The 25,831-nt window shown below is 50.6% G+C and overlaps 10 protein-coding genes across 10 annotated transcripts; 4 read left to right on the plus strand and 6 right to left on the minus strand.

Annotated features, from left to right (window-relative positions):
- Position 1: 1 nt before the first annotated feature.
- Positions 2-1,348, plus strand: CCOS01_15049 (uncharacterized protein; the record flags this gene model as incomplete). The annotated part of the gene is made up of 1 exon (XM_060463191.1): positions 2-1,348. One exon carries the CDS (start codon positions 2-4, stop codon positions 1,346-1,348), a length of 1,347 nt encoding a protein of 448 aa, XP_060306376.1.
- An 861-nt stretch (positions 1,349-2,209) lies between these two features.
- CCOS01_15050 (alkaline protease) lies at positions 2,210-3,631 on the plus strand (the record flags this gene model as incomplete). Its single annotated transcript, XM_060463192.1, has 4 exons — positions 2,210-2,515; positions 2,574-2,939; positions 3,005-3,110; positions 3,183-3,631. 4 exons carry the CDS (start codon positions 2,210-2,212, stop codon positions 3,629-3,631), a joined length of 1,227 nt encoding a protein of 408 aa, XP_060306377.1.
- A 1,047-nt stretch (positions 3,632-4,678) lies between these two features.
- On the plus strand, positions 4,679-6,167 carry CCOS01_15051 (alcohol dehydrogenase GroES-like domain-containing protein; the record flags this gene model as incomplete). The annotated part of the gene is made up of 7 exons (XM_060463193.1): positions 4,679-4,795; positions 4,847-4,872; positions 4,927-4,970; positions 5,028-5,201; positions 5,257-5,382; positions 5,445-5,838; positions 5,891-6,167. The coding sequence occupies 7 exons, from the start codon at positions 4,679-4,681 to the stop codon at positions 6,165-6,167; spliced, it is 1,158 nt and encodes a 385-aa protein (XP_060306378.1).
- Positions 6,168-6,560: 393 nt separating this feature from the next.
- CCOS01_15052 (uncharacterized protein) lies at positions 6,561-8,013 on the minus strand (the record flags this gene model as incomplete). Its single annotated transcript, XM_060463194.1, has 2 exons — positions 6,561-7,610; positions 7,672-8,013. The coding sequence occupies 2 exons, from the start codon at positions 8,011-8,013 to the stop codon at positions 6,561-6,563; spliced, it is 1,392 nt and encodes a 463-aa protein (XP_060306379.1).
- A 930-nt stretch (positions 8,014-8,943) lies between these two features.
- Positions 8,944-9,765, minus strand: CCOS01_15053 (uncharacterized protein; the record flags this gene model as incomplete). Its single annotated transcript, XM_060463195.1, has 1 exon — positions 8,944-9,765. One exon carries the CDS (start codon positions 9,763-9,765, stop codon positions 8,944-8,946), a length of 822 nt encoding a protein of 273 aa, XP_060306380.1.
- An 853-nt stretch (positions 9,766-10,618) lies between these two features.
- CCOS01_15054 (D-malate dehydrogenase) lies at positions 10,619-11,716 on the minus strand (the record flags this gene model as incomplete). The annotated part of the gene is made up of 1 exon (XM_060463196.1): positions 10,619-11,716. The coding sequence occupies one exon, from the start codon at positions 11,714-11,716 to the stop codon at positions 10,619-10,621; it is 1,098 nt and encodes a 365-aa protein (XP_060306381.1).
- A 495-nt stretch (positions 11,717-12,211) lies between these two features.
- On the plus strand, positions 12,212-13,439 carry CCOS01_15055 (malate dehydrogenase; the record flags this gene model as incomplete). The annotated part of the gene is made up of 5 exons (XM_060463197.1): positions 12,212-12,280; positions 12,346-12,544; positions 12,598-12,951; positions 13,007-13,091; positions 13,163-13,439. 5 exons carry the CDS (start codon positions 12,212-12,214, stop codon positions 13,437-13,439), a joined length of 984 nt encoding a protein of 327 aa, XP_060306382.1.
- Positions 13,440-14,583: 1,144 nt separating this feature from the next.
- On the minus strand, positions 14,584-16,042 carry CCOS01_15056 (Zn(II)2Cys6 transcription factor; the record flags this gene model as incomplete). Its single annotated transcript, XM_060463198.1, has 2 exons — positions 14,584-14,613; positions 14,681-16,042. 2 exons carry the CDS (start codon positions 16,040-16,042, stop codon positions 14,584-14,586), a joined length of 1,392 nt encoding a protein of 463 aa, XP_060306383.1.
- A 442-nt stretch (positions 16,043-16,484) lies between these two features.
- CCOS01_15057 (uncharacterized protein) lies at positions 16,485-18,879 on the minus strand (the record flags this gene model as incomplete). The annotated part of the gene is made up of 3 exons (XM_060463199.1): positions 16,485-17,118; positions 17,828-18,645; positions 18,691-18,879. The coding sequence occupies 3 exons, from the start codon at positions 18,877-18,879 to the stop codon at positions 16,485-16,487; spliced, it is 1,641 nt and encodes a 546-aa protein (XP_060306384.1).
- Positions 18,880-21,855: 2,976 nt separating this feature from the next.
- CCOS01_15058 (uncharacterized protein) lies at positions 21,856-21,945 on the minus strand (the record flags this gene model as incomplete). Its single annotated transcript, XM_060463200.1, has 1 exon — positions 21,856-21,945. The coding sequence occupies one exon, from the start codon at positions 21,943-21,945 to the stop codon at positions 21,856-21,858; it is 90 nt and encodes a 29-aa protein (XP_060306385.1).
- Positions 21,946-25,831: the final 3,886 nt, after the last annotated feature.

Genomic DNA, 25,831 nt, shown 5'->3' on the forward strand with positions numbered 1-25,831 from the left:
CATGAGACTCTCGTTTTCCACTCTTTTGGCCTTTCAGGCACTGGTCGGCTCTAGCATAGCCGCTGCTTTGCCGGAAAAGGCCATTCTTCGACCAGTCCAGAAGCGACAGGCCTCCATCCCATCTACACCCCTTGGACCAGCCAAATTCACCCCGAAGACCAACGTTACCTTGCCCTATGAAGGGCTCAACGCTACCAACGCCCTCGTCCGGGCTATGATGAAGCAACCTGCCGTCTTGTTAGAGAACATCGAGACAATCACCGATGTTGAGTGCTCGACTGCTGGACTTGTTCTCAAATTTAGCGTTACCGAAGACTACAACACATGCTTGAGCACATGGCCAGCAAAGGACTTCATCATCATCACGAACCACAATGGGACTTGCGACAGCGAGCACGAGCGCGGTGTCTATGTGGTCCAGAACTACACCTTTGACAATGCCACCTTGACTCTTACTGCTTCGTCTACCAAAGCAGAGATCAGTGATCAGATGAATGACGCAGTCATCGATTTCCAGCACACCGGCACTGCTACGACCAAGCGTGATCTCTCCGGAACCATTTCCGCAGACCTTTCTGGCTCCACGCTCGTTGCGACGGACGCCTTGAATATTGTCGCCAATGAAGCCAAGCTGGAAAGCACAGTCACCTTGGCCGGCCATGTTCACTACAGTTTTCGGAAGTTCAAGGTTGACGAGTTCTACATTGATGTAGACTACTCGTCTGCTTTGAACCTCAATATCTCTGCTGCAGTCAACGCCCAGTATTCGACCAACTTGTACAACTACAACCCTCTTTCCGTATCTGTTTCAGCCTTCACTATTCCCGGCATCATCGATGTCGGCCCCATGATGAACTTCGGTCTCGGCATCGAATTTGCTGCATCCGGTGTTGTCAAGGCGTCTGTGGACGTTGTCTCAACTATTGCCGATGCTCAAGTTCACCTTGACTTTTTGGACTCCGCCAAGACCTCTACAACAGGCTGGAAGCCGCAGACCAATGTCACCACGGATATCACTGCTCAAGTTGAGCTTCAGCTAAATCCGTTTGCTGACCTGACCGTTGCCCTGGGGGTCAAGCTTTTTAACGGTCTCCTAGACATGTCTGCTGGAGTCGAGGCGAAGCCTCAGGTCGTCAACGTATTTGCGGCGGACTTTGACTTCGCTTACACCAGCGCCAGCGGTGTTACCTTTGCAAAGCCTACTGAGGATCAGTGCAAGAATGGCGCTTGGTTTGCTAGCACTTTCCACTTGGGCGTTGATGCATATGTCACGCAGTTCTACACCAAGAAATTGTACGAGGTCGATGTGCCGATTTACCAGTCGCAATGCTGGAATTTTGTCCACTGAATATCACTTTAGCTTAATGGTCTAATAACGAAAACTGTTCTGAACGATTCTAGAGACTTACGTGATATCTTTACGCTACTGTGTCCACAGTGGCCAAGGAAAGCCATACCGTTGTAGCTGTGACCGAAATATTGAGAAGAGGCACTCACTCTGCAGCATTTACAATAGTTCTCGGGTCAACATCTACTCTGACAAGCATGCTACTATCAATAGCATAATCCAGGTGATGCTACTTTTCCTACGACATATTGGCCCAAGTCCATTCAGTGTGTGTCTAGTACAGCAAGGAGTTACGACCAACTCTATGCAGCGATTTGCCTACTTACGTATATGCAGCAAAGACTGAACCTCAATATTAAATGTGATAATTGGTATGAGAGATTTGAAGTTGTAGACATCCAATCCAATGGAGTCTCTGTCTTTCTCATAAGTTCACGTCGGGGCGGACTAAGTGAATTGGGAATAGAAAACCCGAAGTCCTAGATTGCCAAATCACATAATTAAATAGACTGGTGACGCTATCAAAACCCCTGCAAATTCCCACTCAGCGAGACTCAGTCGCGGTAAACAGCAGCAACCCCTGCTTTCACGGTGCTTGGCGTTCAGGGCATATCGCAATCACCTTCCCATCGCAGTAGTAGTGACCGTCTTGGCCTGGATACGAGATGAAGTGATGATCGTAGCACAGCTTTGAATAGAAGGTCGTCGATGTATGATTAACTCCATTTTGCTCTTCGTGTAGAATGACACGATGGAGTCGGACTATTCTAGCGACGTACATAACGTCCCTTACCTGCTCCACGACAAGCACTTGCTAGTGTGGTCTTTCAAGATCAACTGAGCTAGTCACATCATCGCATAATGTCTAACGTCAAGCGCATCGTCGTCTTATTAGGTTTCTCATCGGGTATTCTGGCCAGCCCGTTGATCGCGAAGGTTTCCAGCGAAGACACTATCATACCCGACAAGTACATCGTTCGCATTGCTTCAGGCGCCTATGACATAGACTTTGAGAGCCACTTGAGCTGGGTTACCAACGTCCACAAGCGCAGCCTGTCTCGTCGGAGCACTGCTGGAGTTGAGAAGACCTTTAGCGTCGGCGACTTCAAAGCTTACGCAGGCGAGTTCGACTCTGAGACAATTGCGGAGATTGAAAAGGACGGATATGTGAGTGGACTTTGTGTTTCTGCAACCAAATGCTCAAAGACTGATCTCGGGATACAAGGCCGTCAGCGTCGAGCCAGACCGAGTTGTTGAGGCGACAGCCTTGGTCACACAAGCAGCTGCTCCGTGGGGACTTTCGAGCCTGTCTTCGACAACTCCCCTAGCAGACGGCAGCAGCTCCGGCCCTTACATATTCGATAGCACCGCTGGAGAAGGGACCTACGCCTACGTTCTCGACTCAGGAGTCACCATTGAGCATGCAGAACTCGGGGGGCGCGCCATTCGAGGCTACAACGCCTGGGAACCGAATTACCCTTTTGAAGACGAATTCGGCCACGGCTCCCATGTTGCCGGTATTATTGGCGCAGCTACATACGGCGTGGCGAAGAAGGCGACCGTCGTCGACGTCAAGGTCGTTCGGGGCCTTGTAAGTGCACCGGTTCGTGGAGGCCTGGGAATTGCATCGTTAGCTAACTTTGGAATCTGTACTAGGGCTACTCAACGGTTGCTCATGTCTTGGATGGGTACAGCTGGGCCGTCAACAATATCACCAATACCCCAGGACGGGTCTCCAAGGCTGTCATTAACATGAGCCTAGGTGAGTTGAACACAAGAACACGCACGCCCGATCTTGGACTATGCAGTGAAAGATTAGCTGACTTTACCAAAGCTTTCCCAAAGAGCGACGCGATGAACTCTGCAGTAGATGCAGCTTTCGATCTGGGTGTCGCAACCGTGGTTGGTGCCGGAAATGATGGCAAAGACGCTTCGACCAAATCTCCCGCCTCAGCTCAGAAAGCCATCACTGTCGGCGCGGTCGCTTGGAATTGGACTCGTGCGGACTGGAGCAACTTTGGGGCCGACGTCAACATCTTCGCGCCCGGTCTCGACATCCCATCGCTTTGGAGGCAGCCTGGACAGGTGTCGGTGGTTTCTGGAACGTCCATGGCAACACCCCATGTCGCCGGACTCGTTGCCTATCTCCAGGCATTGTATCCCCTGGAGAATGCGGCAGCTGTTGTAGAGAAGTTGAATGAGCTCGCATTCAAGGGCGTTGTAGGGAATTCGGGAAGTGGGAGCGCAAACGTCCTCGCTCACAGCGGTGTTGTCTCCGTCTGAGTTGCATCATAGACGAGGGGTAGAAGAAGACGGAGCTCGATTTAAGAGGGCCTGCATGTAAGCTCATGCCATGATAATGCAGCCAAGCAGTGCACTCGGAAGGTGTTAACATGACGATTATCATAAGCAGTTCAGCGCATCCTGCGAGATACGCATTATGGGGTTCTTGTCACTTACTTTAGCTATCTCGCGGCTATAGACGCAAGTCCATGCAGAGCCTCGGCAGTCTATTTCTAGTTCCAGTGCGCCGGACATGTTGCAGAAACAGGTCGAGAAGAGAAATGTTCGGCGAGAATTGCGGAGTCAAGTTGGATTCCTGCGCGTGCCGTGCATCTTTGCCCGTCTCCTCACCAAACCACATCCCTAAAGACCCTCTTATTCTCCAAATACGTCATGCAAAAATGAAACTTGGGGTAAGACTGATGGATCAAGGATCCTACGTGTATCACTTGCAGACATCTCAAAGCGCCGGGGAAGCTCTTGTGGACTTGACAGCAGCTTCATCGAATGGTTCATCAACGTGAGATCTCATAGCTAAGGTAGGGGTCACCTTGGGTCCCCTCCTTCCCCCGCACTCTACAAAAGGCAGTAATTCGCCGATGAGGGACTCTTTACTGCGTAGTCTGAACTCTCGGGGGTTCGGAGTTCATCCTCGTGTACCCACTCGGGAGCAAACACCAAGTCCCCCAGTCGTCTTCCCACGCATCAACCAGCGTGAACCAGCGCCAAAACATGCCGGACACAAATTGGTACGCGGCGGCATCCCCGCGTCTTGGCGAAAGTTTCCCGCACTACCCCGCAGCGGCGCAGCCCACTATCTCGTTCTAGAAAGATATCCCGCGGCGATGACGGTCCTTGACTGGGAGCCGGTCATCCGGGGCCTATTGAGAGATGGGGAAGATATTCTTGGTGATTTGTTCGGTAGATGGGTTTCGTGAGGGGTTCATGGGATAAATATGTCCGTTGCTGCTCGAAGGTGCGCTTGAGCTTCGTAGGTTGACCTCAATCATCAAACCTTCACTTGTAGCCCAGAAAGTAATCGCCATCATGTCGTCTCCAACAATGAAAGCTGTCAATTACCAGGGCCCTTACAAGGTCAAGGTATCGGAGGTGTCGTTGCCCAAGATTCAGCACCCCGACGATGTCATCGTCAAAGTTACCACTGTAAGATGGACCTCTCTCCTCCCACATGACTGAAGCTAAGCAAAATTTCAGGCAGCTATCTGCGGCTCAGACTTGCAGTAAGTCTACTGACATTGAAGCAACATCAGCGCGCAGTCACTCACTATTCATAGCATGTACGAGGGAAGAACGGCCGCAGAGGCCGGCATCACATTCGGTTAGTCACTGATTACATTTATTTACCGATCATGGGACAGTTTCTGATACGTTGCAGGCCATGAGAACATGGGAATCGTGGAGGAGCTTGGCGCCGGTGTCACTCTTCTCAAGAAGGGAGATCGTGTCGTAATGCCATTCAACGTCGCCGATGGCCGCTGCCACAACTGTGAAGAGGGACGGACAGCATTCTGCACTGGTGTAAACCCTGGATTCGCCGGTGGTGCTTATGGTAAGCCAGTATCTCGTGTATATCAACAAAATATGTGAGCTTACACGTCTTGAAGGATATGTTGCCATGGGCCCCTACCCTGGTGGGCAAGCACAGTATATCAGAGTTCCTTACGCCGATTTCAACGCTCTGAAGCTTCCTGCTGGCAAAGAATTTGAGTCAGATTTCATTTTGCTTGCAGGTACGTACTATCTACCATCTCCATGGTCCTCCAAACTTTGCTGACTTTGTGCGCTCTACCAGATATCTTTCCCACTGGCTGGCACGGCATCGAGCTCTCCGGCTTCAAGCCCGGCGAGAGCGTCGCTGTTTTCGGTGCCGGCCCTGTGGGACTGATGGCCGCTTATTCGGCAGTTCTCCGCGGCGCATCAAGAGTTTATGTGGTCGATCGCGTTCCCGAGCGTCTTCAGTCCGCCGAGAAGATCGGATGTACACCCGTAGACTTCACCCAAGGCGATGCTGTCGAGCAAATTAAGAAGCTGAATGGCGGAGAAGTTGACCGCTCTGTGGATGCTGTTGGATATCAGGCCGTGAGTGCCGGTGGAAACACTGAGCAGCCCAACATTGTGTTGGAGAATATGATCAAGGTCACACGAGCCTGCGGTGGACTTGGCATTCCAGGACTTTACGTTCCGAGGTAATATTTTTCACTTGGCTTGTTTTGCGGCTCTAACGATGCACGTTTATAGCGACCCTGGGGCGTCCGATGATTCTTCGGCAAAGGGCATGATCAGCTTGAGCTTCGGTAAGCTCTTCGAGAAGGGACTCTCCCTTGGAACAGGACAGTGCAACGTCAAGGCGTACAACCGATACCTACGTGATTTGATCATCGCGGGCAAGGCCAAGCCCAGCTTTGTCGTCTCACATGAGATCAACATCGATGATGCAGAAGTCGCGTATGAGAAGTTTGACAAGAGAATCGACGGCTACACGAAGGTTCTGATCCACCCCAACGGCGGCTTCTAATCTATATGGACGTGTTTGAGGTTCGGGGAGTCGGCGGCCGTTGTCATATTGAAAAGCAAGAGGCTAGGGGCGTTGTTGATGGTGTTGTGAGTGGCTAGGCGGCATAGCGAGGTTTCTTGACCACATGTTGTGAGATGATGCTCAGCAGCATGCAGAGATATTCAATTTGATCATTTCTTGTTAATGTCACCTTCCAAGTCTCAACTCTTTTGATGGGAAATGTTTCATAATAGTGCTCAAGTCCACGGAAACAAGACACTGGAAAGGTGGGTTGACTCAGAGTTATGCGTGGTAAATTGATCAAAGCATGTTTAACTTACCACTACCAGTCTCGCCTATTGCCGCATTTCACACTGGCAATAGAACTTGGCAAGGGCTTAAGTAATTTTTCGATTAGAACTTATATGAGTTGTCGTGCCACTCTGGCCTATTGTGGTAAAATGGTGATGGTGACCTTGGTCCACGACTTTCCGCCCGGCCCTTTTCCACATCATCCGCATCAGAGACATGCACTTCAATCTCTTGAGTGCATAAGATGCCCATTTCGATCGCGCCAACCTTGGTTTCGTGATACTCCTCCCTCTTTACGATGCTCTCCCTAGACTCTGAGCGTTCCACCGGGATTGTGATGTTGGTGATAGGAGACCTCGCCGCATGTTTCCGACTCTTGTCTGTGCCTGCAGTCTTCGTGTAAGGCCATGCGCTATCTTCGCTGGTTCTTGATAGGGATGAGGCATTTCCGCCGTATGATTTGACCATGGTGGTCTTCGCCCTTCTCCAGTACTCTTCCATCAAGCTGTCCAATACCGGTAGTGAAGCTGTCACAACTCCTAACGACAAGTCCAGGCATGCCCATAGCAGGGCTTCGGTATAGTCCCATGTGTAGTCGTTTGTGAGCGTGGGGAGAATCTGATGCAGTAAACCACTCAAGACTGCTAAACCACCAATCATCCAGATTGCGAACAGTCGAATCTTCTTTGCCATTCCTATCCTGATTTTCCACAGTATAACAGCAGGCGCGGTCATCAAGATGAGCCCCTGGGCCACATGAAAGCCGGTTAGAATCTTTGACTGGCTTTCCATGTTGATACACGAAGGAGCTGACTCTCGTCTTCCACGGGTTGCCAGGTTCCACTGCGTTGCCGGCGGACTGCATGCAAAGACGTTTAGGAAGATGGCGAGTAAGATGTATGCAAAAGTCGATCCGATGAAAATGTCGCATGCGATTCGCCACCACCTCGGGAGTCTGTCCGCTAGTCTTCGCATGAAAGTTGCTATGGAGAGCTTAATCATACCCACGGCAACGAAGAATGCTGTCTTGGAAACCATGGCCAATAAGACGCCGTTGTTGAGTTGTTCGTAAGTGACTTCCCAGACATGGAGGGAAGCTGCACCGATTGCGAGGGAATGAAGTTGCGCGATTGGGTAAACGAGAGCTACAAGCTGTCGGGGGCAGAGTCAGTTCATGGAGGTATTTTCGATCTATCATCTGTCTAGCACGTACAGCAGCGACGATGATGGTCCAGTCGTCCCAGCCGAACTGCATGACCGAACCTCTTCGCAACCTAAGCCATGCTCTTGCAACTGTGGGCGCAACAACAGCTAGGATAACGAAAACGAGGCCTGCCAAAACGCCGGGCAACTTCGTCTCGTGGGAGTAGTCGGGAGGTTGCTTGGCGACGAGGGAATAACCTGTCATCGGGTTGGCAGTCGTCATTCCGGCCATGCGGAAGAGACCCTTGACGATGAAATAATCATTCTGAGTTGAGGGGGGTTCTCCGACGAACGCCGACGTCCCCGTCAAGGGGAGGCTGCTCGGGTCATCTGGTATCGAGGGAATATCCATCAGATGCCGCCATTAGTATCGATGGAACTCGGCGCGAGTTTTGGATTGAGAGAATCTACAGGAAAAGATTGAGAAACCCTTGAGAAAAGTGTCGGGGGGTGTCATGATTGATCTACGATCGAGAGAGGCAGCACATGTGCCGCTGACACGCGCTTCTGGAGGCAAAAGCAATGACACGACCGCATGAGGATTGAGACCCCGAGATCACTTCCCTGTCGCCCCGGAGTTATGAAGAAAGTCATCTCCTGCGCCGCACGTAAACGTGGGTGATCGTTCCTTTTGACACATGGTCATAAATGACCGCGTGAGACTCAATGCAGGTGATGGCTAATTCGGCATCTCCTCCGGCTGGAAGCACCTCAACCGTCTTGGCCAACAGCATTTGAGTTGGCAAAAACAAGTTGAGACCCACTTGAGACCCAAAATGGCGAAGATCTTGTGTTAAGGCTACTTTAGGCGCGATTTGGAAGTTTCTTTTAGACAAGATCAATGGCATCGTATCCATACTCGATGCAAAGTGTCATGAAGTTACTGGATGTTCGGACTACGCCGAAAGTATGAAAACATAGATTAATGATGTTTGTTTGAGTCAAACTTACCATGAACACTAGTGAGCCTCATCTCTTTCTAATCCCCAAGTCCCACAAGGATGCAGGCCATCCCGATCTAGGCTGTGATCCGTGAGCTTCCGCCTGCCCCGTCGCGTTCCCGCTTAAATGCCCACTAACCCTGCAGCATGCATACAATCTCTCTGGGCTCTACCCATTCAGGACGCGGGTTGCCGGGATAGAGGTTTGTTGACATCGGACTTTCCACATGAAACTGGCCAGGATGGGGTAACAGTAATAGTAGTTCGGGGCCGTGGCCAATCTTCAGCACGCGCAGGCATGCTCGAAGAATATCATCTTTCCGTACGTGGCATATGATTCATCATTGGGCCACATGAGCGCCAAACAGAACAACGACCGACGTGACAGCCCATATTAGGCTCTTGTTCAGCGTTCGCTGGGCAGCAGCGGCGGAGCCCGTCGGCGAAGCCGTGGCTGACGCAGTTGCGTAGGTCCCCAAATGAAGTTGACTGGAGATACTCGTAGCCTGCGCTTCGTTGACTGTTGCCCTACAAGGCTCTGCTGTGAAGGTCACATTGGTCGTGATGGCACATGACATCGGGCTGGTGACTGGATCGTCGTACGCTCCATCATAAAGACCGTGATATGTCGTCAATGACGCGTAGTTAATCATGCCCAAAGCAGTTGGGCATGTCCCAGTGAAGGTTGGTGTCGGGGCTCCCTGCTCAATGGTGAAGTCGAAAGTGCCGTTGCCGATCTTTTCGTTGGCTGAATACTCGACCCAGGTTTTGGAAAGATTACACCAAGGTCCGGTATGAATGGCCCAGGAGAACGTGTACTCGCCCACGTCAAGTACATCTGCGTAGCGGGCCTCTATGTGCGGGTTGTCGGGATAGGTTGTGTCGTTCTTCAGGATGGACCCAATGGTGTTGAAAGGTAGTCTCTGTATTTGTCCATGAGGCTTCTTGTAGATATCCCATGAGACAACCCAGCCGAAATGATAGGCGACATTGGGGTTTTGCAGTGAAAAGAGGACCGGGAAGCCGTCGTTTGTTTGGGAGTATTTCCCACCTGCGCGGGGGAACACGAGGTCGAGCTCAATGGCATTGGTCGGTAGCTGAGCCGTTGCTAAGTGCGTTACAAAGAGAAAGACGATCGTGACCATGCCGTAGAAGACACCCATAGTGCGCCCGAAAGCGCCTCGAAGAGGCGAATTGAATGAATGTCGAAATGGGCTGACGGAAGAAACCACTCGTGCATCTCACATCAGAAAAGGAGGAACTTCGTTTGGGAAATTGGACGAATCCTTCGACCCCATGAGATCTTGGCAACATTAGCGGCTCCGTCTCTCGGCCGAGAATCCAGTCAGCTCCGGTACGAGGGCATTTACCAACTGCACTAAAAGCGGTCCACTATTGGTGCTAGATTCGGGCTATTCGTAAAGTAAGAGTATCAGTAGATTGCAGCAACTCACCAACTCTAAACGGCATGAATATCACGTCATGTTCGTGAACGTGATTGGGGTGGAAAGAGGAATGGTCATTTTCGCGACGCCAGCAAGATTCTCCCAAATGAAGATGATTTGCCAATCTGAGTGATGATGACTACGAAACTTTAGAGAAGAGAAACAACCATGTTCACTCATGATAAGGACATAAATATAGGTGAAGTAATTATCGAATTCTGTATGTGAACTTTATAGACGATACCATCTGTTTTGCAACCTTTTCCCCTGTAGCTGCCAGTAGTCTCTCAAAGGCTCGTGCAGAAGCCGAGAAGCCGATATATATATATTGCAAATCCCAGAAGATCGCTATTTGCTGAAGAGAGTACATAGTTAATTGTGACTCTCATCGTTCCCACATTTTGACTTCAAGCTTAAGAATAAATAATCAATCATTTCCATTGTTGATATTGACCTAGCGGTCCGAGCCGGACATTTTCTAGTTACTTTCCTTCAATCCACGTCTTCTTCAAACTCCAGCCATCCACATATATCTTCGTCTCCACGGCATAATGAAACAAGTGTGCTCTACTCACTTCCTCTCCCCCAGTGCCACAATTTCCGCCTCAATAGCTGCTCCAAACGCCGTCGTGTTGCCTGAGCCCTTCATATCTGGGGTCAAAACCGCGGCTTCTGCGCGTCCCAACACGTTCTCAATGGCCTTCAGTACCAAGCTTGCAGCGTCCGTAAAGCCAAAGTGTTGGAGCAGCATCTGGCCAGCCCAGATCATGCCAACAGGATTGGCAACGCCTTTGCCAGCGATGTCGGGTGCACTGCCATGCACCGGCTCGAACAAGCTAGGAAACTTGCCATCTGGGTTGATGTTTGCTGAAGGAGCAATGGCAATAGTACCTGTGCAAGCAGGTCCCAAGTCCGATAGAATGTCGCCAAACAAATTACTTCCAACGACAACGTCAAAGATGTCTGGGCGTTGTACGAAGTGGGCAGTGAGGATATCGATGTGGTACTTGTCAACCTGGACATCTTCATAGTTCTTCGCCATCTCTACCACACGAGAGTCCCAATAAGGCATGGATATGCTGATACCATTGCTCTTGGTGGCACTTGTGAGACACTTGCGAGGACGGCTTTGAGCGAGGTCGAACGCATAACGAAGAACCCTGTCAACACCAACTCTAGTCATGACAGTCTCTTGGATAACAGTCTCCCGGTCGGTTCCCTCAAATATTTTGCCGCCAATACTGCTGTACTCGCCCTCGGTGTTCTCACGAACAATCCAGAAGTCAATATCGCCTGGCTTCCGATTGGCCAAGGGAGAGGTGACGCCGGGCATCAGACGACAGGGACGCAGGTTGATGTATTGGTCGAACTCGCGGCGGAACTTGAGCAAGCTACCCCAGAGAGAGACATCGTCGGGAACTTGGTCTGGCATGCCCACAGCGCCGAAGTAGATGGCGTCAAACTTGAGAAGCTTCTCCTTCCAGTCCGAAGGCATCATCTGCCCATGCTTGTGGTAGTATACGCAGCTGGCAAAGTCGAACCACTCAAACTCCAGCGTAAGTCCGAAGATTTTGGCGACGGCTTCGAGACTCTTGACACCCCATGGCATGACCTCGACGCCGATGCCATCGCCTGGGATGACTGCGATCTTGAGGGGTTGCGGAGACATTGTGGCGGTAGGTAGTGACCCGACTGGTTGAAACGATGTGATGAGACCAAAATTACCGTGACCTCAACTATTAACTTATGTAAATGGATTTTTATAAGACGTTTAACAAGAGTTCAGAGTGTTCCTGAAGTCGGAGGAGTCGTTTCAGCTCCGGGGCGAAGACCGGCGTTGCTTTCGCTTAAATGATGAGCCGCGGGATCCGGAAGCCGACACCCTTCTTCTACCCGGTCACTTCATCCGTGAGGCTATTGTATGTTCATCTAGAGCACATCGGTAGATAGTATCGGGGTATGGTTTTTTTCTTTTCAGCTGGCGCCATATTTCTTGCGTACTGTATGTGAGCTATTACATTTAGTTTGGTGATATCTTACTCACATGCTTCTGTTACCTCAAGTTATCTCGATCATCTCCTCGGGAACCACTGAAACATCTTGCCACCAAAAATCGTGCAATTCAACGTCTTCAAACGCAGAAACCTCCTCATTTTCCTTCAATATGGTCAAAGTCGCTGTTTTGGGTGCCTCGGGGCAGATTGGGCAGCCCTTGAGTCTCCTACTCAAATCGGTATGACTCCAAAAGCCTCACTCATACGGTGTCCAGTGCAAGGCAACTGACATACTTCATCATAGTCACTTCTTGTGACAGATCTTAGACTTTACGATGTTGTTCACGCTGTGGGCGTAGCTACGGATCTCAACCACATTGATACTCCTTCAGTCGTTAAGGGTTATCTCCCCGAGAATGATGGTCTTCAAAAGGCTCTTAGCGGGGCGGAAGTCGTACTGATCTCTGCTGGCATTGCTCGCAAGCCGGGCATGACTCGTGATGGTTAGGCCTTCAGCTCCAGCACAACCTGAATCTTTGGGCTTACACACTTTTAGACTTGTTCAAGACCAACGCCAGCATCATTGCAGACTTGGCTGCTGGTGTTGCCCAATTCTGCCCGAAGGCATTGGTTGCAATTATCACCAATCCAGTCAACAGCACTGTCCCCATTGCCGCCGAAGTGTTGAAGAAGCACGGAGTCTTCGACCCCAAGCGCTTGTTTGGCGTCACGACACTGGATGTTGTGCGCGGGTCCAAATTTGTTGCTGATGTCCTTGGCAATATCAGCCCACAGGATCTCAAGGTACCTGTTGTTGGCGGGCATTCCGGAGCAACGATTTTGCCGTTAATTAGCCAATCCCAGCCCTCAGTACAGCTTAGCCAAGAGCAGATTGAGGCTATCACAAACAGTAAGTTCATTCGTCATGAAGATGGTAAACGCGCAAGCCAATGTAGCATTTGCAGGAGTCCAATTTGGCGGGGACGAAATTGTCAAAGCCAAGGCCGGTGCTGGGTCTGCGACAACATGCATGGCGTACGCTGGTTTCCGGTAAGTCCAGTCCTTTCAAGCAACACATCTGTTTAGTCCATGAATAGTTGCTCATCATGATACCCTCTTAGCTTTGCTCAAGCCATTATCAAGGCTTCTCAAGGCCAGAGTGGTATCGTGGAGCCTGCCTATGTCTACCTAGCTGGGTTGCAAGGAGGTGAGGCTGTCGCCCACGAGCTCGGAGTGAGCTACTTTGCTGTCCCGGTGACCTTCGGGCCTGACGGTGCCAAGACCGCGCATGCCATTGGATCTTTGTCTGATTATGAAAAGGGTCTTTTGAAGGTGGCCGTTGATGAACTGGGAGGAAACATCAAAAAGGGAGAGGCTTTCATCCAGTCACAGGCGTAAAGGGACCGGCCATTACCAGGGTAGAAACTTGACAGCGACATTGGTTCTAATGTGATTCTTACTGCCTACCTAGACCAGTCTTCTCTCAGCTAGGATTAAGCGATAACGTAGCCTGACCACGTAGCCTGACCACGTTGCCTTTTGAACTCCAAAGAATCAGTGAGCCGCCGTGACATTAATTAGATTCGAAGTCCAACCGAAACGCTTCACAGGCGCCAAACGACGAATTTTTCGCTCTTAGTATAGATATTGTGCTTCTGCTCCTGCATCGTTCACAATGTCTAGCAGTGAACCCCATGTAGCTCCATCGAACATATCAAAAAAGTTGTCAGTGACTCCAAACTGTCCATCCATGCCCTGATTGGATGGGTTTCTGTTTCGATCCGGGAATGTTGTTGGTATGGGAGCAAAATAAGAGCCCATAGATGAAGTGTTGTTTTGGAAATTGAAGTCAGGCGGTGAGAAGACCTGGCTGGCATCGGTTTGACGAGCCTGACTCTGGTTAGGCCGAGGGCTGTTTGGGAGGTCGGATGTCTCGAAGTTGAAAGGATTCTGTCTTTGGCTTTCATAGACCCTTAGAATGGGATTGCTATCTCTTTGCCGTTGGGCTGGAATTGGACTTTGATTGTTATGGTTGATGTTTGATATTGGTAGTTGCCGTCGCGGAGACTTTGTACCAAGAGGCTGATCTTGTCGCCCAGGCGCATTAGCGCCTCTTATCCTCCTCTTGCTTCGCTTGGCAGACTTTTGTGTGGCATCTTGACCATCCTCATGATCTGAGCCCTCAGTGGTATCTTTTCGGACTCTCTTATGTGTTTTGGGTCCCTGTGTGATACCCTGAAGCAGGACAGATAGGACTTCTCTGCAGTGTCGAGCCATTGCCCATCGTTTTGTCAACTTGTTTAACAGTCGCAGCGAAGACTCGATTCCTCTACTTTCCCATTAGCGAATTGGTAAAACACTCCAGCTGGCAACTTTGATGATACGCACGATATAGCTTTCTCAACATTGCAAACTTTGAGTCGCGCTGCTAGAGCCAGCACTAGACCACTCATCCACACAGCTGACATGTATCCAGGCCAAAACAAAGGACCTCCCACTTCTGAATACTGCTCAATGATGCGGAGTATCGCGTATGCAGCATTTATGCAAGTCTGTAATGCGTCACGGAACTCTGCACGTCTTGAGTCAAGTGAAAGGGAGGGACGGTTAAGTAAAAGTATGGTGTAATAGTAACTGACGAAGGGAAAGACGGTGGGGTCCGGAGTTAGCTGTGGTATGTCTTGTAAGGCTGGGGTGAAGCACGGCTCTGTGAGATCGTTGCCATAGGCCGTCACATCCGCCTTCAGGAACAAAATTGTTTGATTATCCATTTCTCTAGCATGAATAGACTTGTGGAAGACTTCTAGAACTCTTCCCACTAGCTGTGAGTGCCGAACATGATGTTCTAGAACAGCTTGTGTCTCTTGACGGTGGCGGAGAATCGCGGCAGCCTTTGGTGATATGCTGGATGGCGGAGGGTCGGTACTGGCTCTCTCATGTCTACCAGGTTCCTCGTCTACGTCGGGCGAGGTCTCCGTGGTCTTATCTTGAACTGCTGGAGATGATGCCAACCGTTCGGGGTGGTTTGCAGGTAGGTGTAGGAAAGTGTTCTCCACTTGGCCGTGAAGATCTGACTTTGCAACTGGTTCATGGAGGTCTCGCTGGCCTGGCGGGCATACGTCGATGTCTGAGTCCTGGATGCCATTCGGGTGCCCCAGTGACTGGCTGATGAAACGGTCGAGGACGTAAAAGCTCCAGAAGGTGCGCTTACGCATTGAGCGCTCATCCGGAGACAGATGGTCGTATCGTACTGGGCATCTATGCATGCCAGATTGAAAGATTGACTTGGACAGCAAGCCACTGACAGACGACGCATGGCGTAGCGCCATGGTAGAAACGAAATAAACTTGAGATGCTAGCAACGCTTGAATAGAGATTGTGTCGCAACGAAGGGCTAGCATGCTAAGAGTTGGTAAGAGGTCTGAAGGTGAACGTATAGCTGCTGATCCCAGGTCGAGCGGCCCATCTGTGTCAAGCTTAGCAACGTTCAAGATGCACTTGAAGATGACAAATTGGCAGAGCGATCTTGAACTGCGCCGGTTGAAGTCGGGTGCGTAGAGATTTTCCAAATCTGCTAGACACTCTGGCCCTTGTAGAAAGGGAACCAAAGGATGCCATATTCGGAAGTATGTAAGAAAGAGGTCCCGAGCAATCGTGTAGTCAGGCAATGAGCTCATATCAGTCATGATATCCATCCCTGATGACATCGGTGAGCTCTCAGCATCCGACTCATAGTTCGCTCGACTAGCGCTGCTGCAACCTGGCCTCTCCCCCGAAGACTCCGGGTCATTTCGGTCGTTGTCCCCCACGATGCAATCTTCGGGAGATGGATCATCGTGGGTATCGGCTCCGGCAGCATGACGTCCATCGTCTGCCTCGATGCCTTCGGCTGTTGAGAAGGCCCTTCGAACGGTGTTGATGAAGAAGACACCTGAAGAACTGCCAACAAACTGGCTTTCCCCGTTGGCAAGAGCCCTGAGACTTCCGATCTCTGGTGCCATGTTGAGAAACTTGTTGCCAAGCTGATGGGAAGCCGAGCCACGCTCCGTCGATGCTGCTTGCTCTCATCCGCCCTCAAAATGTGTAAATGTCGTCAAAGACGCGCTTACGCACAACGCCTTGAGGGGTGGGGTGCGGCGGAGTTAGGTTACCCCGGCTGTCTGCCGAAGATATCCGCCCAGGGAAGCTAAATGCGATTCATTCGCCCCCAACAAGGACCTCCTACCAAGTTGGCCATGATAATGCTACGGATAACAAAAGGCTCTTGAGATTCTGAGGACGTGATACGAATTACTTCAATGATCTACATTTGGCTTCATAAGAAGAGGTCGTGGCTAGATAATAATAGTATTACGGACCTACTTAAAGTATTCTCATCGCTGTGTACCTCACCTATGGCCACACATGAGGTAGCCTTGATGCGACGTGGCCTAGGAACTGCAATTACCAAAGGAATGCGCTTTCGTAGCTTTCCAAAGCTGGCGGGCGCGTCTGCCGCTTCTTTTCACTCGTTCTCGTGTCGAGGTTGGCTCTAGAACCCGTCATCCCTGCTGAGAGTAACCCAACAGCTCCTCCGCCCGTGTCGCGTATCCCCAAGGCGCTTGACATATCCGGGTCTATCACGAGGGTTTCTCCATCTTCTCCCATGCTTTCTGCGCGCGTCGTGCCCTCGGACTCCTCGATATCATCATCCCCGTAACTCTCATCGCCGCCTGGTGTATCATCAGTCGGCGTGTCGTTCGTAGCAGCAACCTCGGACGCGTGAGAATTTTGATTGGACGTCTCGCTTGGTTCTTTCGAGGTTCGTTCTGCCCACCAACGCTGAACAGCTTCTACTGAGTCGATAGGATGGGAGGCCCAGTACGCAGGGCCAAACTTTTCTCCTTTGACCACCTCAATTGATGCTCCGCCATGGGCCGATGATGCACCCCCAGTCGATCGGAGGCCAGCTTTTGGGATATCACGAAATGCTCTTTCCAGTTGGTCCCCTGACACTTGAGCCAACAGTGCGCAGAGAACTTGTTCGGTTTCCATCAAACGCTTTTCCATGGTCACGATGTAATGCTTCGGAGGCCCACTACATAAGCCTTAAGTGTCAGTCATGTAAGATAGAAATTTAAGAGGAAGACTGGAGAAGAGACTTGGCTTGGCGACCAAAGGTAGAGACTGACCGTTTTCTCTGTTCAGGCCACTGACATGACACATTGTTGATACCGCATTGTGCACATTTTGGCCTACAGCGATGAGTTTTCTTGTTATTACAAAACATCAACCAGACGGGAATGAGCGCACCTCTCCCCACTACACTGTTGTTTGACCAAGCAGTCAGTCAACCTCTGCTGGTTGTAGGTTATGAGTGACTCTTCTCAACCCACCTTGTGTTTTCGCGCTCTGCAGGCCAAGCAGGCCCCACGACTCCGAGTTATTTTCTTGGTTCCTTGGCCTGCCATAGGTATTGACGGTATACTTGGCTTCTTGCCGAGATCGGGCTCAATTGGCCGTGGAGAGACGCTGATCAAAGGCTTAAGAGACGGAGGAGATGGCCAGACGCGCGTAATATTTGAGCCGCGGATAAAGGAAGCTCCGCGGAGAAGTCGAATTTGGGAAGAAACATGTGGGTACCCATCGATTGCCCCACGCTGATCTCTCCTGCGACTGAATACGGCCAACACGGGAATCATGGATTATCGAACATGGTTGGAAATTTTGTCATTTTCCCTTTCTACGTCGCAAGATCGTGTGGCCTATGGACGTGCCTCATAGATTCATAGCTCTGTTGCTCCTACGCGGACTGCTCGTAGGCCTCAGCCTGCTCAGGAACGACCGTCAACAACCTTTCCTTTAAAACACCCCGGCGTGCGTTTTCTATGGCCAGCGACTCCATCTGACCAAGTGTCTCAACGGTGTGGGTTCCCAGGTGAGGTACGAGCAATGCTCTTTCGTTCTTGACTAGTCGCTCGTCAACCAGTGGCTCCTTTTCGTAGACATCCAGCCCAACCGCTGCGATGTGGCCCTCATCCAGGGCGGCGGCCATAGCTGCCTCATCAATGACAGCACCACGGGCGGTATTGATCAAGACTACACCCGGCTTCATCTTGGCGATCTCTGCGGCTTCGATCAAGTGCGTAGTACTGGCTGATAGCGGGACGTGGACAGAGATAATATCGCTGGTGCTGAGAAGTTCATCGAAGGAAACATATTGACAGCCTGCAGCGAGATCATTCGACAGCGGCTTCCGGTTGTGGTAGATTGTCTTGAGCCCAAAAGGCTCGGCCCGGCGCTTGACTGCACGACCAATGCGGCCCATGCCGAGAATTCCCAATGTCTTGCCTTGAGGATCATGGCCAAAGTCGAGGCCTTTTTTGAAGTTGCCGCTCCTTAGACTAGTAAAAGAGGGATTCAACTGGCGGATGGCTCCGAGGAGAAGGAAAATGGTCAGGTCGGCAGTGGCCGACGTGACTGGGTCTGGCGCATAAGTGACGATGATGTTGCGCCGCGTGCAGGCATCGACGTCGATCTGATCGTATCCGGCGCCAGTATGGCAGATGTACTTCAAAGACGTAGGCAATTGGTTCACGAACTCTTCGTCAAACTTTCCAGCAACCTGTCAATGTTAATAATCCGAAGGGTAATGTGACAAATAATTTACAACTCCACTAGAAGACGTTCTGAAAATAGCCTCGATATTCTGATACTTGCTGCGCAAGTCGCTGAAGAACTGATCTCGTGAGGTACTAGTGACCACTTCGGGATTGGCCACCAGCTTCAAAGCCTCATACTCCTGTAGTGCATGGCGGACGGCGTTGAAGAAAAGGATGCGAGGTTTCGATTGCGACATGCTGGCGACTCTGTGTATCGGCATTATCTCCGTCTACATTGAATATGTTGATTGACTGGCGACATTTTGTCTTCCTTTAAACTGTTGAAGCCATCTTCATTAAGTGCTTGCGCTTGGCCGATGTAATACGTGGCCGCGCTTCAAGCGCCGCGCTTAAAATATTAGGCGAAGGCGTGTTTACCGACGGAACCCAGTTGCCGGTGACGGCTGTAACGGAACCATTCGCTTTACTTGGAGTTGTCTTTTGAGTTGTAGACTATCAGAAGCTCTTGAAAGATTGGAAGTCTATTGGCTATCCCTCCATCTATCACTCCAGAATGTTGTGATGCTGAACTGGTAGGTTGTCCCTGGTGCCGCATCGACTACTCCTGGGTTTCCAATCCCTCTTGCGCAGTGTCGACGGTCCATTGACGACTTCTGAGCAATTCAGAGTTTAATTGATGCTCGTCCTGTCTTCAGCCTCAGGCACTCCAGGAGCCCCTTCAGACGACGGTGTCCAGGTCGGTCAGAGGATAGCTGGCACCAGCCCCATTAAGCCCTACGTTGAGAACTTGACTAGACTACGTGACTCTTCCCCCAAGTCTTCGCCTAATTTTCGCTTGTTCGCTACCAATGTTGCCACCTGTATAGTCCTGGGGACCTCGGTTCGAATCGTCGGCTTTCCTGAAGTAGAAAGAGGGGACACGCGCAACTGCGTACGGACGTAAGAGGCAGATCGATTGGCCACTATTGAGGGGCAAATGAGCAAGCATACCACTACAATAGCAGCTAGCAAGTTAACCTTAATTAGTCTTGGTCGTAGACTCGAGGCTATATTCGTAATGGGACTATGAGGAAATCGTATCAAACGTTAGCGGTTAGCTCTAACCGATCGACCCCCAGTAGCACCAGCGTTGACCTCACAGACTTATGGCAGCCCATTCTACCAGTCTTTGGACCGACACCCAGGAATAGCGCGTGGGTACTCTCACTCAGGGTAACGACAGTCTCGCATGTTTCATAACGCTCGCAGTCAAGTGGGAAGAAATGGAGTCGCAGAGAGACAAGCACAATTGTGCACCGGGGTTGAACGAACACAACTTGACATGGGCGAATGTCTGTGATTCCACAGATGTATGCCATTTCAGCAGTGGAGTTCATTGGTACATGGAGTCTTCCGCAATGTTTCCACAATTCCATACGGCATAGAGCAAGACTTCGGTACCTAGAGGCCGGACAACGAAATAATATGCGATAGCACTGGGCAAACAAGTCTGATAGGAAACTCGACCGCTCACCCTAGAGTTCAAGATCCAAACATCCTGATGCAATAGCAACTGTCAAAATACCTGCTCTTCGCCTTGTCTCTGCCATTTTTCTGTTCAAGTGTTCATGCTCGCATGGGTCTTCTGGGTCCGGGCTGCGCCTGTCTGTTAGAGAAGGCATGTGGACGAGTTTCGTCACTTTGACGGCGGAAATTATTGTTTAGTCGCAGTCGGCTTCGGTCTGACGACGCCAACAACTAATATCGTTCGCAGTTGGACTTCTTTCCAAAGTTACTACTGAAGCAAAGAAAAATTTAGCGGTCGGGGTCTGACGTAACGCATTTGAGTAAAAGCCTCCGGTGCGAGTGGTATCTAGAGAACCTACCAGACAATTTGCTCCATTTTCTTCAACAAGTCTATCATATCGTTACAATTTCGGCTCCGACTCCTGAAAGGCACAACGATTCTAAAGTCGGTATTCGGCACGCAGTACCCAAGCAAGTCGTCTTGTGTGGTTGGGCTTGCCCTCGGTCCTCGAGCACTATCCATTGTAACTGAGTACTGTAGGGCACTATGGCGAACATTTCGACACTTTTGGACCGGAGCCATGTTCAAGACTAAGTACTATCAATCGTTTGTTAACGGCTCTCACATCTTGGAGGGTTCGCATTGCTCTATCGACCAAGACTTGCACTTTTTGACAATGCCAGTCAGCTTCGGTCGCGTCTCGAACTGTTGGAAGAATGGTCCCATCATACCGAAGGAATCGTAGCCTACTTGCGTATAATCATTAGATCGCGTCTTGAAGAATCTGCCTCGGTCGATGACTAGAGTGCGAGGTGGACGCGGTCGAGTTGATTGAACTTGTCGTCGTCGCCCATGACTGGAATTCCGAACTTGCCGCCATGGCTCGCGTTTGCACAGGGCTCAATTCAATCAATCTTCCGGATCCAAGGGACTCATGTCGGCTTTATCTCGCACGGAATTCGGTTTCGAAGATGACGGGCTCGATTTACTCCTCCTGTCACCGAGGTTTTCCTGTTCGATAGGTTGCTTTCCCAGGAGAAGATCCCCCACGCGAACGAGGTCCAGGACGTGGAACGGGTCGCCTGTCGATCGTAGTCGATTGAATATTTCGGTTGCCTCTGCTTCGGGCCGTGAATAAAGGTCCCTTATCAGCTCGTGGAGATCATTATTCTCTTTTTCAAGTTCTTCCAGTCGGTTGACAATCGCCTGTCTTCTGGTTGTCTCAATTGGGGTATCCCACTCGCATTCGACGTTTTGCGTGGAACATCGCGAACAGATCGGTCGGGTCGCGGAACACTGTGTTATTGAATACTAATCAGCTTTGTGGCTGGCCGTATCGAGATATTAGGGGTCCGGCTTGGCTGGTTCGAACTTCTTAAGGGGGTGGATGGAGAGGGGAAAAGGTTGACGGTTAACTGTCTAATCTATTCATGATTTGACAAGTCTTCTGGCCACTTTGCCCCACCTTAACGGCGATGTCAACGACCTGGATAAGTACCGTTGCTATGTGTGGTACACCAGGTCGTGGCAAAAGGTACTTTTTTCATCAGGGGTAGGAAGCTAGAGGCGGGCGAATTTTCCCTCTTCTTCTCTCTACGTCAATTTCGATAGGGTCTACGACTTACCTTTACTTTTCTTCTGCGACACTCAAGGCAAGCTGCTGGCACAGTCTGTCTCTGCCGTCGAAATGGAGGTTCCGTTGAGATCACGCGAGGACCAGCGCCGGCTGGCAAGAGACGCCTGAAGCTTGTGGCTGGCGCAGGAGCATCTGGGTTCGGAGCGTCCCTTGTGTCATCGTCGTGTTGCGAGCCCAACATTGGTCCAAGATGAGGAAGAAAGAAATGATGACAGCGGTATTGCAACACGACTCTCCCCATTAATAGCCTCGGAAGAGTATTTATAGCCAACCATTATTGAGTGGAATCAATATTCCAACAGCATCTCTTGGCCACTGCACATCTCATCTCTCGGCCATAGTACGGATACCCAACTGATACACCCCGCAGGCGTGGTACCATCCCTGCTGGCGTTTGGAAGGATTTCCGTCTGCACTGGTCTAGGCCATCGAGAAAGTGAACTTGCCCTGTCGATTGAAGCCCCCTTTGGAGTGCTTATTCTTCCACAGCAGCCAATCTTACACCCTTCGGTACCTTACCCTTCAAGCGGTCCATAGTGCAGACGCGACGGTCATCCGCATGTGGGCGTGATGTGGCAAGTTAATCGGGCCCTGAAGATGCTGCGGGTCTTCTGCTTGCTTTTTACTATTGTACCTGTAGCGACTCGGGTGTGGCTTTGCCACAGCTTTGCGGTCACGATGAAGCGGAGGATCCGTTTCGATTTGATGTATGTGTGCAGAAGGCAGACTGGTTCTTGTCTACATCTCCTTGAACCCCATCGGGCATAGCATTAGCTCGAAGAGTTCCCATCGACACGCACTTCTTGCTTGAGTTGAACTTGAACAAAGCTTTAGCCGGTGTTAAGTTGGGAAGCGTGCCAAGGGAGAGAAGCCATGGCGTGGGTTTTCGCTTGTGCCCTAAAAGCCGTGCCATCATGATCCACGGACCACGAAGCGCAGACTGCACAGCACACACATGGCAAAGGTTGAAATCTCAATGGTGATTTGGTGGATAGGTCAGAAGATCTAAGCCCCTCAACTAACATGTAGGGGCATGTCTCAAAATTCTGGTACTTGATGAAGCGACCGACCCCTCGATTCACGAGCTTCCCTCGTCCCATGTTATTACCTAGTGGTACTGCGTACCTTAGATAACAAGGTCAAAGTTGTACAGCTGGTAATGCACCATTCACAAGAAGGCATTGTGAATATCACGGATGAATTGTGGTTTCCTATCAATTCGAGACCCAATTGCTATTCCATTAAGGTCAGAGTCGCTGTCATCTCGGAAGGAGTCCAGGTTGATGAGTTGACAGCACCAAAGTCCTTCGGAACCATTCACCCCTCCTGGTCTCGTAATCATTTCTCCGACTCCCTCTATCAGCAAATGAATTGAAAGGTCGGCTGTCGACGAGTTCGAGGATCGGCCTTCTTCTCTCGCACGGCGACCTGAAATGTTAAGCCCCCCTTCTCGAACCTCGATGCTATTGACTGCACGAGCTGCAGAGCCGTGCGACTCAACCAGCTTGATCAAACTTGAATTAACTGAAATCTGGAAGTGGTGGGCGCCATGTGCTGCGACTCAGGGTAATAAATTTTACTACTAGCTCAATGGGCCACCCAACCACCGTGTCTTCATCCTAGGGCCATCACATTTTTGACACTATTATGGGCAATCGAGTCTTACAACCCCATACCACAAGTGCAAGTACATTCCCGGAAAACATGCCCTCTCTCTCGCGGACACTCCAATTACCTATCCTTTCAACTTCGCTTGAGGGGGCCATGGCAACTCATCAAGGTAGAAATCACCCCCTCGGGCTTCGGAAGTCGGGGCTAAGCTGGCCGCACCGAGCCCTACAGCGCTGCGTCCTTGATCACGGGGCAAGGAATATTGACGCGAGCCAATCTTGCTTTTCGAAGGCGCCCAATGGTCGATCGTGATCAGCTCCACGGAGCAGTCCGTGGCAGCAACCACCTGAGTAAGGTACTTAGGTAGCGATTGGCAACGATTCAGCGATGAGCAACCCACGACTAATGATCATTCCTAGCTGTCTGTAAGTTAGGATAGTTTACTTAATGCTCGGCAGTACAGAAATCTCTGCGCACTTGTGAAGCAAGCTTTGCAAACAACTCCACGATTCAGTGGTTCGGCGCCACATGTATCAAACCCCCCTTTCAGTCAAGCGCAGTAATCCTTCTCAGAATGTCAACTAGACCTGTACACCGCAGAGAAAAGTGCTCAGAGGCGCAGAAGGTTCATTCTAGGTCGCACTTGGGACTACCATCATGGCAGCATGGCTGGGGTGTCTACCTGCATGTGGGATCCAGGTTTCGGACAGAAACAGCAGATCCAACATCGCCCACCGTATGATGGTAGCACAAACCTGGTGGAGACTTCCTTCTACATTTTCGTCTCTGGTTCTTAGACACAATCAATCATTTTGCCACTCCAGGAGGGGAAATACCATCGCGACGAGCTCCTAGTCTCCTCCGGATGACACGGGAATTGCCGCGAAAAGGTGTGTACAGTTGTTGAGTTGTCGCGGGCAGCGTTCTTCATACACCTCACATGATGACGCTCTTCCGTATCCCTCGAGGCCACCAAAGCTACGACCGTTACTTGCCATAACCTTTCCAACACCTGAATGTTGCCCTGCGACACAAACACCAACGGGCAGGAGACAGGGGTCAAGGACCACTGTGACCTTGCTTCCCGGTCCCTCCAGAGGAATCGTACTCCATGTTGACCGAGCTTCCAAGTTACAGCTGTTGGGGCCAGAGAAGTTGCCACCCAGTCGATTCACGGGTGGACAAATCCGCCAGGAGTCAGGGGTCAAGCCATTCCGATTTTGCTCCAAGTTCGATCATACAGCGAAGCCGTCCATGACTACCTTACAAGGCTATTTCGATATCCAAGTTAAGGGAGCCGAGGAAGGGAGAATTGATGACCGGAGGTATGAATTACTTGAGGCGGTGTTGCAACCCTAGGCATACCCTACCTTACACGAAGTTCAGTCTTGGCCAATGATCTATCTATCATACCTTGGGTGAATGCGAGGAAGAACGCCCGCCTCCGACTCGAGCAAAGTATTCGGTGAACTCCGATTTCAAAAACGAAGCCATTACTCGTGAAGCCAGTCCAGGGCATTGTCAGGTGCTGCAGGCCTCAAGGGTCGCCCAGCATCTAGCTAAGCAAACTTCTACGATCTTCTGTAAATATCAGACGCTCTATGCTCCAAGCATGAGCAGTAGGGCTTTGGTGACCTGTAGAGTCATCGTGCTGCATCAGGCCGGTGCTCCCCCTTGAACGTCCAGTCCACATGCATCTGAGGCATGAGGTGGCGAGCTCTGTCTCCTCGCCTTTTGCATCCCGATATCTAAGTGCGAATATGAGAATAGTTCGAGGGGCTGCATGACAACAAAAGAAACCAAATGAGAGATTGTAGGTAGGTACAACTGCCCAAGCGACAACCATCTGAATGGACAGTAAGATTTACCCCTATTCAGCGTGCCCGATATCCCCCGAGACAGAATGTGCGCAGTCCCCCACTTCTCAACATAGAATCCGTTTATGAGCATTAAACTCAAGGCAATGAATGAGAGGTCAAGTTCCTCAAGGTAAAATTAGCAAGCAAAGGCCCAAGGATACACATTTCGCAGACGAGATGATTCCCTCCCAATCATTACCAAATGGTTTTCCAGGTCCAAGAAGGCAAGATGATCGCTATTATCAGAAGATAGAACATCATTCAGGAGACTATTCCCACAAGGATGATGAATCATGATAAGGATCTTTTAGACAGGAAGCGAATCGCTGGCGATGTGCATTGGCATATAGGTATGCGACAGCCCCTAAAGGTCCGTGGAAGTCGGATGCCGCAGAGACCAAAATGTTACTTATATCAAACTCCTTTCACTGCGCTGTGTAGACTTGACTTAGTGGACAGCGCGCTTTTCAGCGTGAATTAGTTGATCATGATAGGTTCAATCTACTATCATAGATCCCTTCGCCTCCGGTGTTGTCCCACGGCATCACTGTAGAAGACTGGAGTGGGATCAATAC

The sequence above is a fragment of the Colletotrichum costaricense genome (genome assembly GCF_030867565.1).
Source record: "Colletotrichum costaricense strain IMI 309622 chromosome Unknown Scaffold_22.1, whole genome shotgun sequence".
Classification (NCBI taxonomy): Eukaryota; Fungi; Ascomycota; class Sordariomycetes; order Glomerellales; family Glomerellaceae; genus Colletotrichum; species Colletotrichum costaricense.